The sequence below is a fragment of the Octodon degus genome, unplaced genomic scaffold (assembly GCF_000260255.1).
Source record: "Octodon degus isolate 3935 unplaced genomic scaffold, OctDeg1.0 scaffold00032, whole genome shotgun sequence".
Lineage (NCBI taxonomy): Eukaryota > Metazoa > Chordata > Mammalia > Rodentia > Octodontidae > Octodon > Octodon degus.
In genome coordinates this window covers 791,605-804,644 of record NW_004524608.1, presented here as the reverse complement: position 1 = coordinate 804,644, position 13,040 = coordinate 791,605, and the positions used below count along the sequence as shown (strand labels likewise).

General features: G+C 46.5%; 1 protein-coding gene and 2 pseudogenes across 1 annotated transcript in view; all 3 read left to right on the top strand.

The window, feature by feature from the left end:
* The window catches only part of Prcc (papillary renal cell carcinoma (translocation-associated)), a 33,168-nt gene that overhangs the window by 11,116 nt on the left and 9,012 nt on the right, over window positions 1-13,040 (top strand). Inside the window, exons 2-4 of the mRNA XM_004629724.1 lie at window positions 5,895-5,942; window positions 8,821-9,387; window positions 12,706-12,801. Of these exons, the coding sequence (XP_004629781.1) occupies window positions 5,895-5,942; window positions 8,821-9,387; window positions 12,706-12,801 (711 nt within the window). The remainder of the gene's footprint in view (window positions 1-5,894; window positions 5,943-8,820; window positions 9,388-12,705; window positions 12,802-13,040) is intronic.
* LOC101580715 lies at window positions 3,110-3,940 on the top strand (annotated as a pseudogene).
* Window positions 11,700-11,825, top strand: LOC111816444 (annotated as a pseudogene).

Here is a 13,040-nt window from a genome sequence, read left to right as displayed (position 1 = left end):
GGCTGGCTGGCATGTGGTGCTGGGGATTGAACTGTGGTCCCTGTGCTTTGCTAAGCTTGTTCTAAGTAGGTGCTTTAGACCACTGAGCCATCTCATCCACCCCCCTTTTTATCTTTTGAGACAGGGTTTTTACTGCATCACCAACTTGTTCAGATGGGGCTCAGACTTCTTGTCCTTTGCCTTAACCTCCCAGAGTGCTGAGATTAGAGACCTGTGCCACCATGTTATGTTCCCAGCCCTTTTTTTTTTTTTGATTTTGAGACAGGGTCTTGCTTACTTGCTCACACTGGGCTTGAACTTGGAACCCTCCATCTGAAGCCTTAGGTGCTGGGATTTTGACCATGTACCGCTACCCCTTGCTAAGAAAAAGACTCACTTCCTTTCCTTTCCTTTCCTTTCCTTTCCTTTCCTTTCCTTTCCTTTCCTTTCCTTTCCTTTCCTTTCCTTTCCTTTTCTCTTATTTCTTTTTGAGACTAAGTCTCACTAAGTACTTTGGTTGGACTTTAGTTCACTGTGTAGTCCAGACTGACAGAAAACTTGTGGTGATCTTCTTGCCTCAGCCTCCCAAGTGATGGGATTACTGACATATCTGACCACATCCAGTAAAAAAATTTTTTTTAATTTTTAATTTTTTGGTAATTCAGTGTTTTTATAAAATGAAAAGCTCTCTATTAAATACACTTTTCAGGGGGGGCCTGCCCATTAACTCAGTTGTTTAAGTGACTGCTTAAACAAAGCAATCAGGATGCTGTGGTTCTACCCTCAAGCCTTACCAGACCTGCCCTGAAGGCATCCTGAGCCAGCCAAAAAAATAAATTAATTAATTTAAAAAATAAATAAACTACACTTTTCACTGGGAAAAATAAATAATAAATAAAAAATAAATAATAGACAAATGGATCTACACAAAGTACATTAACTTTGGTAGTTTTCACTGTAAGACAGTCCACTAACAAGCATATTTGCCCTTATTCCCCTGGTTGTTCAACTTCTGAACTTAGATTTTTATTTATTTATTTATTTTTTTGCGGTACCAGGGATTGAACTCAGGACCCTGTGCTCGCCAGGCAAATGCTTATTCTACTGAGCTATCTCCCTGGCCTTGAGCTTAGAATTTTTAAAATCTTCTTGAGATTTTATTATCTTCTTGAGATTTTGTTATCTGAGCACTTACAGTTGTCTAATTGTTGAGAGCTTGGTGAGAAGCCCCTGGAACACTGGTGGTGGAAGAGTTTGCCGCAACACCTGCAGCGGCTGCTGGGGCCGTCCACATACAGCAACTGCATTTGTCAGATGGCCCACACCCTTCTCATAGTCACCTTGAGCCAGTAACTCTTCAACAAGCTGTATTTCTTCAAGGAAAAATTTCTGAACAGCTCCGGCATCTTTAAGGTCAGGTAACTTAGAAAGTCCAGCTCTCTCCTTGGCAAGCTTCCGTTCTTTCTTTGTTCTCGAAGCCTGGTCTTCAAGTTGGGATCACTGCGCCTCTTGCTTGCGGTTGAAGGAAAAGCACTACCCAATGCAGAGGGCCCTGCCCACGCCGGCGGCGATGGCGCAGTTCCGACCCACCATCTCCTCTCGACTTCACTGTGCCCAGTGCAGCGGGCCCACACTGGAGAGGTTGGCCTCAAAGTGAGAGGCAGTGGTACCTCCTGCAGCCAAAGCCTGCTGAAGAAGACCGGCTTAATTTTTATTTTTACCATTATATATATAGATATACATATATATATTTTTAAATAAATTTAGGACAGGGTCTATAGGGTATACAGGGGCTCACTATGTAGACAGGACTTTGTTCAGCATCCCAAGAGCTGGGATTACAGGTGCACACCACCACACCCAGTCTCAGTTGCATTCTCAGCGCACCCTGGGGGCAGGGCTGGCACTGCAGGCCCGGGGATCCAACCCTGGCTGCTGCGTTCTGCCAAAGCAGGTGCTTTAGTCCCCTGAGCTATCTGGCTGGCCCTCCATTATATGTTTGTAATACGTGATTTCATTCATCTTGGGGAGTTGGCACATGTATGTATTTTTTTTTTTAATTTTATTTATTTATGTGTGTGTGTGTGTGTGTGGCCAGCTCAGCCCACCAGGGGGCGGGGCTGGCTGGCATGTGGTGCTGGGGGATTGAACTGCGGTCCCTGTGCTTTGCTAAGCTTGTTCTAAGTAGGTGCTTTAGACCATTGAGCCATCTCACCAGCCCCCACATGTATGTATTGTAACAAACCTTTTTTTTTTTACATAGCAATAATTTATTGAGCGATACGTGACCCTTTCTATAGCTTAAGTGCAGTGTATTTATTTTGTTTTTTTGATTATTTTTTACTGTACTTTAGGGAAGGGTCTACAGGGTATTCAAGGTCTCACTACTAGGTCAGATTCAGTGATTCTCCTATTTATAGCCTCCGAAGTGCTGAGATTATAGGCGCACCATACCCAATCTCAGTTGCTGTCTCAGTGTGCCCCAGGGGTGGGGCCGGCACAGCAGGCCCAGGGATTGAACCCCGACCCCTGGGCCTGCTTGCAGGTGCTTTAATCTGCTGAGCTATTTGGCCAGCCCTTATTTTATTTTTATTTATATATTTGTTTGTTTATTTTTGAGATCGAGTCTTGCTTTGTGTCTTAGGCTGGCCCTGAACTCTATGTAGTCCAGGCTGTCTAATTTATGGGAATGCCTCCCAAGTGCTGAGATTACAAGTGTTTTGTGCTGGAATTACATGTCTGGTTTAGTTTTTTTTTAAATTTCTCTCCCCTCCCTCCAACTCTGTTTTGTTTGTTCTGCTCTTGTACGTTTCATCAAAGATGTTTGAATCTAAATTCAGTCCTGTGTGCTTAGGCTAAGCCTGCTGATTTCAGTCTGGCTTGTGATAGAAGGTAAGTCAGTTTCCTCTCTGGTGCTCCAAAGCTCTCCATCCCCAGAATTGGAGGGTATGTTACATATTTTTTTTGCGGAACCAAGGATTAAACTCAGGCCCTTATGCTTGCTAGGGAAGTGCTTATTCTACTAAGCCATCTCCCCAGCCCTATATTGCACATCTTTTAAAAAAAATTATTTTATGCAGTCCCGCACTGTAGGTTCTTCTGGATTGCTGTGTCCTTGGCTGGTGTAAAAATGGCCACCAGTTTCCTAGTGCATGAGAAAATCTGGTTTGACAAGTTCAAGTATGGTGGTGCAGACAGGAAATTCTACGAGCACATGAGTGGACCTGTGGCTGGTGCCTCAGTGGTGCCAGCGAGATCCTCTGTGACATTGCTAGAGCCAGAGAGAACATCCAGAAATCCTTGGCTGGAAGCTCTGGCCCTGGGGTCTCCAGTGGGTCTGGTGGAGACCACAGTGAGCTTGTTGTCTGGATTGCCAGCCTGGAAGTGGAGAACCAGAACCTGAGAAGTGTGGTGCAGGATCTGCAGCAGGCCATCTCTAGACTAGAGGCCTGGCTGAACACCCTTGAGAAAAGCTCACTCATCCATTGAGCCATAGCCCCACAGCCCCAGCACGTGGCTCCCATGTGCCAAGTGGAATCCCCAGCCAAGAAGGTGGCCACACCAGCAGAGGACAACGACAATGACATTGACCTATGTGGCAGCGATGAGGAGGAGGACAAAGTGACAGCCCAGCTGTGGGAGGAGAGGCTAAGGCAATATGCAGAAAAAAAAATCCAAAAAGCCCTCACTGGTGGCCAAGTCCTCCATCCTCCTGGATGTCAAACTTTGGGATGACGAGCCTGGCATGGCCAAGCTGGAGGCCTGTGTGTGCTCTCTCTAGCGGGATGGGCTGCTCTGGGGTGGTTCCAAGCTGGTCCTCATGGGTTACAGCATCTGCAGGCTGCAGATCCAGTGTGGTGGAGGACGACAAGGTGGGCAATGACTTGCTGGAAGAGGAGGTCACCAAGTTTGAGGAGAGTATGTGCAGAGTATGGACAGTGCAGCTTTCAACAAGATCTGAAACCAAGGGCGCATGTGTGCAAGGGAGGCCCTGCCAAGGTTAAAAGCTGAGACTCTGTCAAAAAAAAAAAAAAAAAAATTTATTTTATTTTTTGGCGGAACTGGGGGTTAAACTGAGGCTCTTGCACTTGTCAGGCAAGTGCTTATTCTACTGAGCCATCTCCCTGGCCCCCAAAAAATTTATTTTTGTTGTTATTTATTTGTTACCAGGAATCATCTCTTGCTGTGCCACTGAGCTATGTCCTCAGCCCTATTGGAACATTTTAGATATAACATACATCAGAGGGAATTTGTACCTGTACATGACATACCTTGCTTCTTTTTTTCCCATTCTCCTCCCCTCCCTTCAGCTCCTCTTCTCCTTGTTATTTACAAGTTTTGTTTCCATTCTTTTTTTTTCCTTACGTATTTAGTACAGGGTCTGCAGGGCCTCACTACGTAGATTGGACTTGTAGTTATCCTCCTGTTAGCTTTCCAAATGCTGGGATTACTGGTGCATGCCACCATGCCTAGTCTTCCACTCTTTTTCTTATAGTCTCTATTTTCTTGTTCCTTCTTTCCTTTCCCCTCCCTGTCCCTTCTTTCCTCTTTCTTTCTTCCTTTTTTTTTTTTTTTTTTTTTTTTTTTTCCCGAGACAGGTTCAGGCTAGCTTTTTGGTTTTTATTGGTACCAGGAATTGAACTTGAGACCTTGCGCTTGTTAGACAGGTGCTTTTGCCACTAAGCTATATCCCCCAGGCTAGCTTTAAACTCACTGTGTAGCCTAGGCTTGCCTCAAACTTGCAGCAATTCTCCTGCCTCAGCCTCCTAAGTGCTGGCATTGTAGGCCTGCATGACCATGCTTAGCTTTCCCCTTCTCATTTTAACATTTTCCAATATCTATTATATATTTTGGTCCTTACTTTCACTTTTCGTGTAAAAACAGCAGAGAAACAATATAATATTTAAATGTGTGTCTGACTTACTTCACTTATAAGTGTGGTCTCAAGGTACATCCATCCAGCTAGAAATCTTAGTGTGTGAATTACTCATCTGTCTGCTTTCTGGCACTATCCTGAAATTTCCTTTCTGTTGTGAAATGTTCAGAGAATTCCTCGCTGTATATATTTCCTATTCATGGGTCCTCACAAGCTCTAGAAGAATGGGACCTTAGCTTCTTGCCTAATCGCCTTGATTTACTTGATGCTGACCAAGGCTCTAGGAACAGATGGAAAGCACTGAGTTTTTTGATTTGGGAAATTATGTTTTTTTAAAAAGTGAAAGCTCGCTATTTAAATGCCTTGTATCGTCCTTCAGCTTGAAGGTGCTACAGAGTTGAAGCTGAACTAGGGAAGTTGAGCTCCTCCTCAGTGTGACGCTTGTCTTAGGAACAGTCCTGGTGAGTCAGGATAGCACCGATGAACCCCGGCCTTGCCCAAGTCCTTCAGTGTGAACCTGCCTTCAGCCTGGACATGAGCAGTTGGCTCGCAGATGATAGATCTTTTTGCTGATGGCTTTGACCTTTCATGCCTCAGAGAAGAGTAGTTAACACACCACTTAATCCCTCTGGAGTTCCCCAGCCCTGTGGTTATGTAGGTTATATAAGTGGTTTTAAAAGTGAAGCTGAGATTGGGTAAGATTGTGGGCCAAATCCCATTCATCTTCTATTGGACAGATTTATAGGAAGAAGAATGGGCACAGTCTTTTCTGTCTGCTGAGGACCAAGTGGGAGGAAATAGTGTGAGTCTAACAATAGAAATTGATGCCACAGAGGCTGGGGAGCAGGGGGTAGGTGACTGAAGGGAGGTGGAAGTGTGGCCTGATCGCTGAAGCTCCACTGTGGGCTGGGTGCGGGGCCGCTGAGCTCTATCCAGAGGGGACACAGACGAGGCAGTGTGTGTTGGCCAACCTCTTTATATGTCTCATTTAATGTGGCTCCTAAACAGTGAGGCCTTATTCCGTTTCTTTTTCTCTTAGTCAGATTCTGAGGAAGATGAACCCATAAAGAAGAAAATTGTCCTTCAGGTAAGCTTCATGACTTAAGTCATGTCCTGTCTTCCACATTGTTTCCTAAAATGCTCAGCAGCTTTCAGGGCAGGTGCAGTGCAGGACCAAGGGTTTGAAGATCTTTGGGTATGGCTTTAGTGTGCTTTATAGCTTCAGGCCCAGTGCATCCTGAGCTCTCCTCATTGCTTTCTTAGCACGATGGAGTTAACCTCCCCTGGAGGAGAGGGCTGGAGAGGCATAATAACTCAATTCAGTTCATTACATTTCAGGTAAAAGGATTATTCAGGGAGGGTGGGGTAAATGGATTGGTTAGAATGATGTTAGGGAACATCTGCATTTTATAATTATTTATCTTTTCCCAGTCTTATTTTTAACCTGGAATAAACACTTAATAGCACTTATTTTGTTCCAGGCACTGCTCTGAGTGTGTTACTAGTATCTAACTAATTTTGTCTTCATAATAGTGCTAAAGTCAAGAGTGTTATTATTATTTCTGTTTTGTGTATGAGGAAACTAGGAAGTTGGCCAAGGTCAGATTGTGGAGGCAGAGCTGGGATTACGGTTATATCAGGCAGTCTGACTGCAGAGTCTGAGCCCATGCAGTTGCTGTACTTGCTGTTTCTCTTTCACCAAGACCCGAAGTCCTTAGCAAAGACAGTCTGCCTGCAGTCTGCTTGTTTCTGCTCATCCTAGTGCCTGTACTCTGACCCCCAAAGGTTCTCCCTGTTCTCTCAACATCCAGGACACTCTCTCCAGTCTGATGTCCTGGGGAAAGTCAGCCTGCCTTTGTAAGGTAGTCATTGCAGGACGCATACATGGTGCTGTCAGGTGTGGTTGTGCACACCTGTATTCCTGACTCTTGGGTGTCTGAGGCAAGAGGATCACCACAATGTTAAGGCCAATCAGGACCATAAGTGAGCCTGAACTACATAGCAAGTCTTAAGCTATCCATGTTGGACATGAAGTGCATTTCTCTGCCTTAGCCTCCCAGAGTGCTGGGATTACAGACATGCATCACTGTAACCTGCTCAGGAGGTTTTGGAAGTTGCGTGGAAGTTAGACAGCTGAAGAGGTATGTCCATATTTCTAGGGGATGCTGAGGAGGAGGCATAGAAGAAGCTGGTATGCTGAGTCTAAGCAAAGCTAGTTATTTTTCTGCTATCGGGGGTGACTGCCTGGAGGAGGTAGATGGCTCAGAAGGCACCCCACGAGTCACAGGCAGTTTTCCAAATGATAGGAAAGGATGAATAGTGTGTTTGTTTGTTTGTTTGTTTATTTATTTATTTATTTATAGGGAAGGGTCTACAGGTGTTCAGGGTCTCACTACTATATCAGACTCATAGAGATCTGCCTGTTTACAGCCTCCCAAGAGCTGGGATTACAGGCATATGCCACAACGCCCAGTCTCAATCAGGTTTCAGTGCGCCCTGGGGGCAGGACCAGCATGACAGATCCAGGGATCGAATCCCCGGCCCCCACACCTGCTTGCAGGTGCTTTAATCTGCTGAGCTATTTGACTGGCCAAGGAAGTGAATAGGTCAATAAGTCAGAGGAGCTCTGTGAAGACACAGTAGGGGTGTATTTATTTTTATTTTTATTTCTTTTTTTTTGGGTGGAACCAGGATTGAACTCAGGCCCTTGCACTTGTCAGGGAAGCGCTTATTCCACTGAACATCTCCCTGGCCCCAGGGATGTATGTGATGGGATGTATCCATGGCCAGAAGACACTGCAAAGTCATATACTTCTTGCTTTTTTTTTTTTTTTTTTTTAAACTCAGGCCCTTGTGCTTGCCAGGTATAAGTATACCGCTGAAGTATTTCCCCAGCCCCTGCAGCCATACACTTCTGAAGTAACCTAAAAAGTGCCTTCTCCAGAACCTCAATCTGGTTCCTTGGTTCTGAGGTGCTATAGGCTGGCAGGCTGGATTGATTGAACTCTACACTCAGACAAGGGCAGGGAGGAGCCCCTCTCCAGATGAACAGTTTTTTGTCTCCCTGGCTCATTTCTTTTTTTTTTTTTTTTGCGCCAAATGACCTCAGGGCGTGTTTGGCTGGCTTGAGTTGTAGGGATCGAACCACAGCAACCTGAGCCTGACTGCTTTGTTGAAGCAACCACTTAAAGAACTGAGCTAAGAGGCAGGCCCCCGGCTCATTTCATTTGGAAGTCTTTTTCTTTTATTTGGGCATTTCTTGGCTGAGAATGTTGGAATACATTGGTACTCTAGGACAGTGATGCAGTGACCTATTCCACTCTGATTTTTCTAGTTGGTGCTGTGCTGGTCCTTCAGCATACAGAAAACAGAATTTGTGGTAGGACTCTGGATAGGCTGGCCAGGGCACTTAAAAATGGATGTTAGTGTTTGACTCCTTTTAACCAGCTACTCTGTCACACAGACAGGGCTTTCCTTGAGTGGGCTGGGGCTGTGTGCAGGAGACTTTGGGCCACATGCATGAATGTGTCTTTGGACAGAGTCTTGTTCTTTATTTCCAATAACAATCAAAAGGAAGAACAGGCCCTCAGGACCTGAGGAGAAGTTGTGTGGTTAACTGGAGGGAGGGTTAGGCTTTTGTGGAGAAAGGATGATGTGAGATTAAGAGCAACGGATTCACTGAAGACACAGAGTTGGGGAGGACTGTGTGGCAGAGGGCAGTGGAGCTGGTTGGAGTGAGCTGACAAGAGGGATTGGCACCTCAGTGTGGAGGGAGTAGCTGTGGAAGGGCCTGAGGCAGGGTGAGTCTGACCCAGATAGATGGCCTGGGTCGGTGGAGGGAGAAGGTAATGAGGACTGGTGAGGTTGTAGGGTAGCAGACGTAACTAACTCTTACTTTTGGTGTTGCAAGTGTATAACATAAAATCTCCCTTTCTTCCCTTCTGCCCCAAACCTGGGCTCGCCAGGGATCCGGCGAGGGGACTGGTTTATCTGCCTTGCTTCCCCAACCTAAAAATCTGACTGTGAAAGAGACTAACAGGTTGCTCCTGCCCCATGCCTTCTCCCGGAAACCCTCAGATGGTCCCTCTGATACCAAGACCTTCAGACTGGCTTCTAAGACCAAGCCCTCCTCTCTTGCACCAGTTGTGGGCACCACAACCACCACTCCATCGCCCTCTGCCATCAAGGCTGCTGCCAAGAGTGCTGCGCTGCAGGTGACAAAGCAGATCACGCAGGAGGAGGACGACAGTGATGAGGAAGTAGCCCCTGAGAACTTTTTCTCCCTCCCTGAGAAGGCCGAGGCACCTGGAGTTGAGCCATACCTTTATCCTGTCCCTACTGTCCCTGAAGAGCTGCCTCCAGGCACAGAGCCAGAGCTGGCATTCCAGGACGATGCAGCCAATGCCCCCCTTGAGTTTAAGATGGCAGCAGGCTCAAGTGGGGCCCCTTGGATGGCTAAGCCTGGGGATGACTACAGCTACAATCAGTTCTCAGCATATGGCGATGCCAATGCCGCTGGTGCTTATTATCAGGTGGGTAGAGGGCATTGAGGGCAGACCCGGGAATGTGAGCATGTTAGGCAGGGCAAGTTTGAGCCAGTGGAATGTCCTCTGTGGTGTTCTTGCCTTGGTTTCCCCATACTTGCTTGGCCTCAGCATATAACTACTTTTATTCTGGACCTGTGGATATAAATTGGCTTATAGTCTGAGAGATTGAGATACATAATTGATACCTTTATTCTGTATATGAGTCAGCTTTCCACCCCTGTGACAAAATACCTAAGAATCAACTCAGAAGGAGGAGAAGTTTATTTTGGCACATGGTTATGGTCCATGGATCTATGGCCCCACTGCCTGTAGCACAGCAGGACCTCATGCTTGGTGCATATGTTTGGGAAGCAGAGAAGAGAGAAAGGAGCTGGGGTTCCCTGTCCCCTTTAAGGGCACATCCCACTTCCATCAAGCCCCACCTAAAGGTCCCATCATCTGGCCATGCTGCAGGCTGGTAAGCAAGCCTTTAATGCTTGGGTCTGGAGGGGACACTTTCCACACCATAGCAATCTGGAAACATTCTTACTGTGGGAGCTGGTGAGAGGGCCAGGGAGGTAGCAGTCTCCAAGCTTAGAGTAGAAGGGACTCTGTTCCACTGTGGAGGCAGCAGTTAGGCCCAGAAGAGTCTCTTGGGAGGAGGGAGGGATTGAGGAGAAAAGGGGGTCTGCATAGCTTGAGTGCGAAGGGGCAGTGAGGAGATGGGGGAGAGTTGTGCCTGAGCCAGGAGCAGCTGGCTGAGTCAGACCCCTTGAGGAGACAGCACAGGGACCCTGCTTGGCAATGATGTGATATGTTCTGAGAGTTGGGCAGGTAGCTGCACAATGACATTTGAGGTCAGCCTCTCAGGTTTCCAGGAGACTCATGGCTCAGCTTGGGTGCTGCCTCGAGTGAAGTAAATGCTCAGTAAGTGGTTACTGTAACTTTTGTTCACATTTTATTTAAATGTTTTTGGGAAAGAGATTTGATACCCACTTGGCCTCAGGGTGGCACCTGGGATGACGGGCAGAAAGTAGGTTTCAGACGGAAGTTTCCAGCAGTTGGCGTTTCCCTGGGTGGAGAAGGTGCTTATCTGGTAGACTTTGGGGTGCCTGAGCAGAAGCCTCATGACTGGACAGCTTCAGAAAGCTTAGTGCCACCGTACAATGGTTGGCAGATTTGAGTCTTTCAGCCACTGTGCTTCTCTGAATGGTCGGGGTTGGTCTTTCAGTTTGGGCATGAGTAGGAAAGGGCTTCCAGGGTCCCTGTTTTTTTGTGGTTTGTTTTGTTTATATTATTATTATTTTAATATTTTAGTACAGGGTCTCACTACACAGATTGGACTCATGGTGATCCTCCTGTTTTCAGCCTCCCAAGTGCTGAGATTACAGGCATGTGCCACTACACCCAGTCTCTGTGACCATCTCAGTGTGCCTTGGGGTGGGGCCGGCAAGGCATACCCAGAATTGAACCCACATCCCTTTGCCTGCCTAAGCAGGCACTTCAGTCCTCTGAGATATCTGGCGGGCCCTGTTTGTTTTGAGATAGAGTCTTGCTGTGTAGTTCAGGATGACCTTGAACACACTGTATAGTCCAGGCTTCCCTCAAACTCTAGGTAGTCCCCCTGCCTCAGCCACCCAAGCACCAGGATTATAAGGTTACACCACCACGCCCGGCTCAGAGTCTCTGATTTGGCCAAAGACTTTGAAAATTATTTTCTTTCCTAAATCATTGCTGCTAAACCCTGTTGGATCTAGTAGGCTGACCAGAGACACTGTGTCTCCCCTCAGGGTGGACAGAAGGAAGAAGGAAGATAACAGTGTTTTGACCTTTTTAGCAGAGAGATCCTGCTGATTTAAAGTACATTTATTTTCTATCCAGTAAATGAATTAAAAAGTTGGGATTCTGTTTATGTTTTACTCAATTATTATTATTATTTTTTTGGTGTGATACTGAGGAATGAAGCCAGGGCCTTCACACTGAGCTATAGCCCTAGCCAAGTTTTGTTTCATTTAGTTTGAGAGAGAGTCTTGCAAAAATGCTTGTTGGGGCTTCAGTTTTCAATCCTACTTCAGCGTACAAGAGTTTTGGTATTATAGGCACTGGCCATCTTCCCTGATGGTGCTCAGTTTTAAACATGATTGAGGTGTTTAAAACTGTGGATTAAAGCACTTCAAATGCTAAGGACTTTGATATCTGAATATATCTTTTTTTTTGGTGGAACCGGGGATTGAACTCAGGCCCTTGTGCTTGCCAGGGAAGCACTTACTCTACTGAGCCATCGCCCCTCCCCCAATATATCTTATTTTGAATATTACACCTTTGCACAGTGGCAATATCGTAGCCAGTGAGGTTTATCTGAGGTGCGATTATTGCTGTTTTGAATATTATTACAGAAAATCCATATTCTTAGTTGCGGTGGATTTTTCTATATTTTGTGTAATTTTTTTTTTTTTTTTTTTCCGGAACCGGGGATTAAACTCAGGCCCTTGTGCTAGCCAGGGAAACACTTATTGTATTTAGCCATCTCCCCGGCCCCTGTGTAATGAATGTTAAATCTGTTTCCCATTTAGCTCATTACTAAAAGAATGTTCTTAGAAGGACATTTCTTCGAGTTTTGGGCAGAGGTGGCAGAAGTAGGAAAATAGTGTCAGCGGAGAGAGCAGTTCCTGGGCTCCAAGGGCACCTGACTGGGCCGCAGCAGGGCCTTGCCCTTGGCCGCATGCCCTTCTGGGTCCGCAGCATTGTCTGAGCAGCTTGCTTTTGAGGGGAACGATGAGATTCCTGGAGCAGAAATCTGGTAACACAAACCTAGTTTGTTCCCAGCTTTATACATTCTGAAATACCCTAATAGTTTATTTTGTATCAGGAGCTGTAGCTTCTCCTCATCGCCGGGCTCCCTGGTCCACAGGGTGAAACAGGAGGAAGAGCAGAGCTGGTGTCTTCTCTTCTCATTTGGCTTGCAGCAAACCTGTTGGGGTCTTGGGAGCAGGAGTGGGGCCAGGGGTACAGCAGAGGTTGGGAGTGGAGGGCATTGTTGGGAAGTAACTAAGGGATCAGGAGCAGACTGAAGTGGGAGGGAATGTCTTTATTCCTTGTCACCCTTCCCTAAAGAAAACACAGCAGTCTGGAAGGTGCAGATCAGAAAGCTGCAGGGACTGTTGGTGGTTTAGAGGGTAAGTCCTTGATTTTGCCTTTAACTGGTCCATCTGAGGGGCTGTAGTACGGGCATCTCTCCATGCCTGGTTCATGAGCTTTTCATGGTTTCTGGGCCAACCAGGTCTCCCCGGTGCCTCATTGTGTGTTTTTCCTCTTTGGCTGCAGGATTATTACAGTGGTGGCTATTATCCTGCACAGGACCCAGCTCTGGTCCCCTCCCAGGAAATTGCCCCAGATGCCTCCTTCATCGATGACGAAGCAGTAAGTTGACACAGCCCAAAGTCTTTTTCTGGTGATATTGGGGTTTGAATCCTGGCCCAGGAAAACCTTCCACCACTGAGCTACATCCCAGTCCCATAAGTAATTATCTTGGGTCCATCTTTGACACCAGCTTTTAAGTTTGAAGCTAAAGGAACTCAAATCTCTTTTCTCTCCTTCTCCCCTCTCCCCTCTCCCCTCTCTCCTCTCTCCTGTCCCCTGTCCCCTGTTTCCTGTCCCCT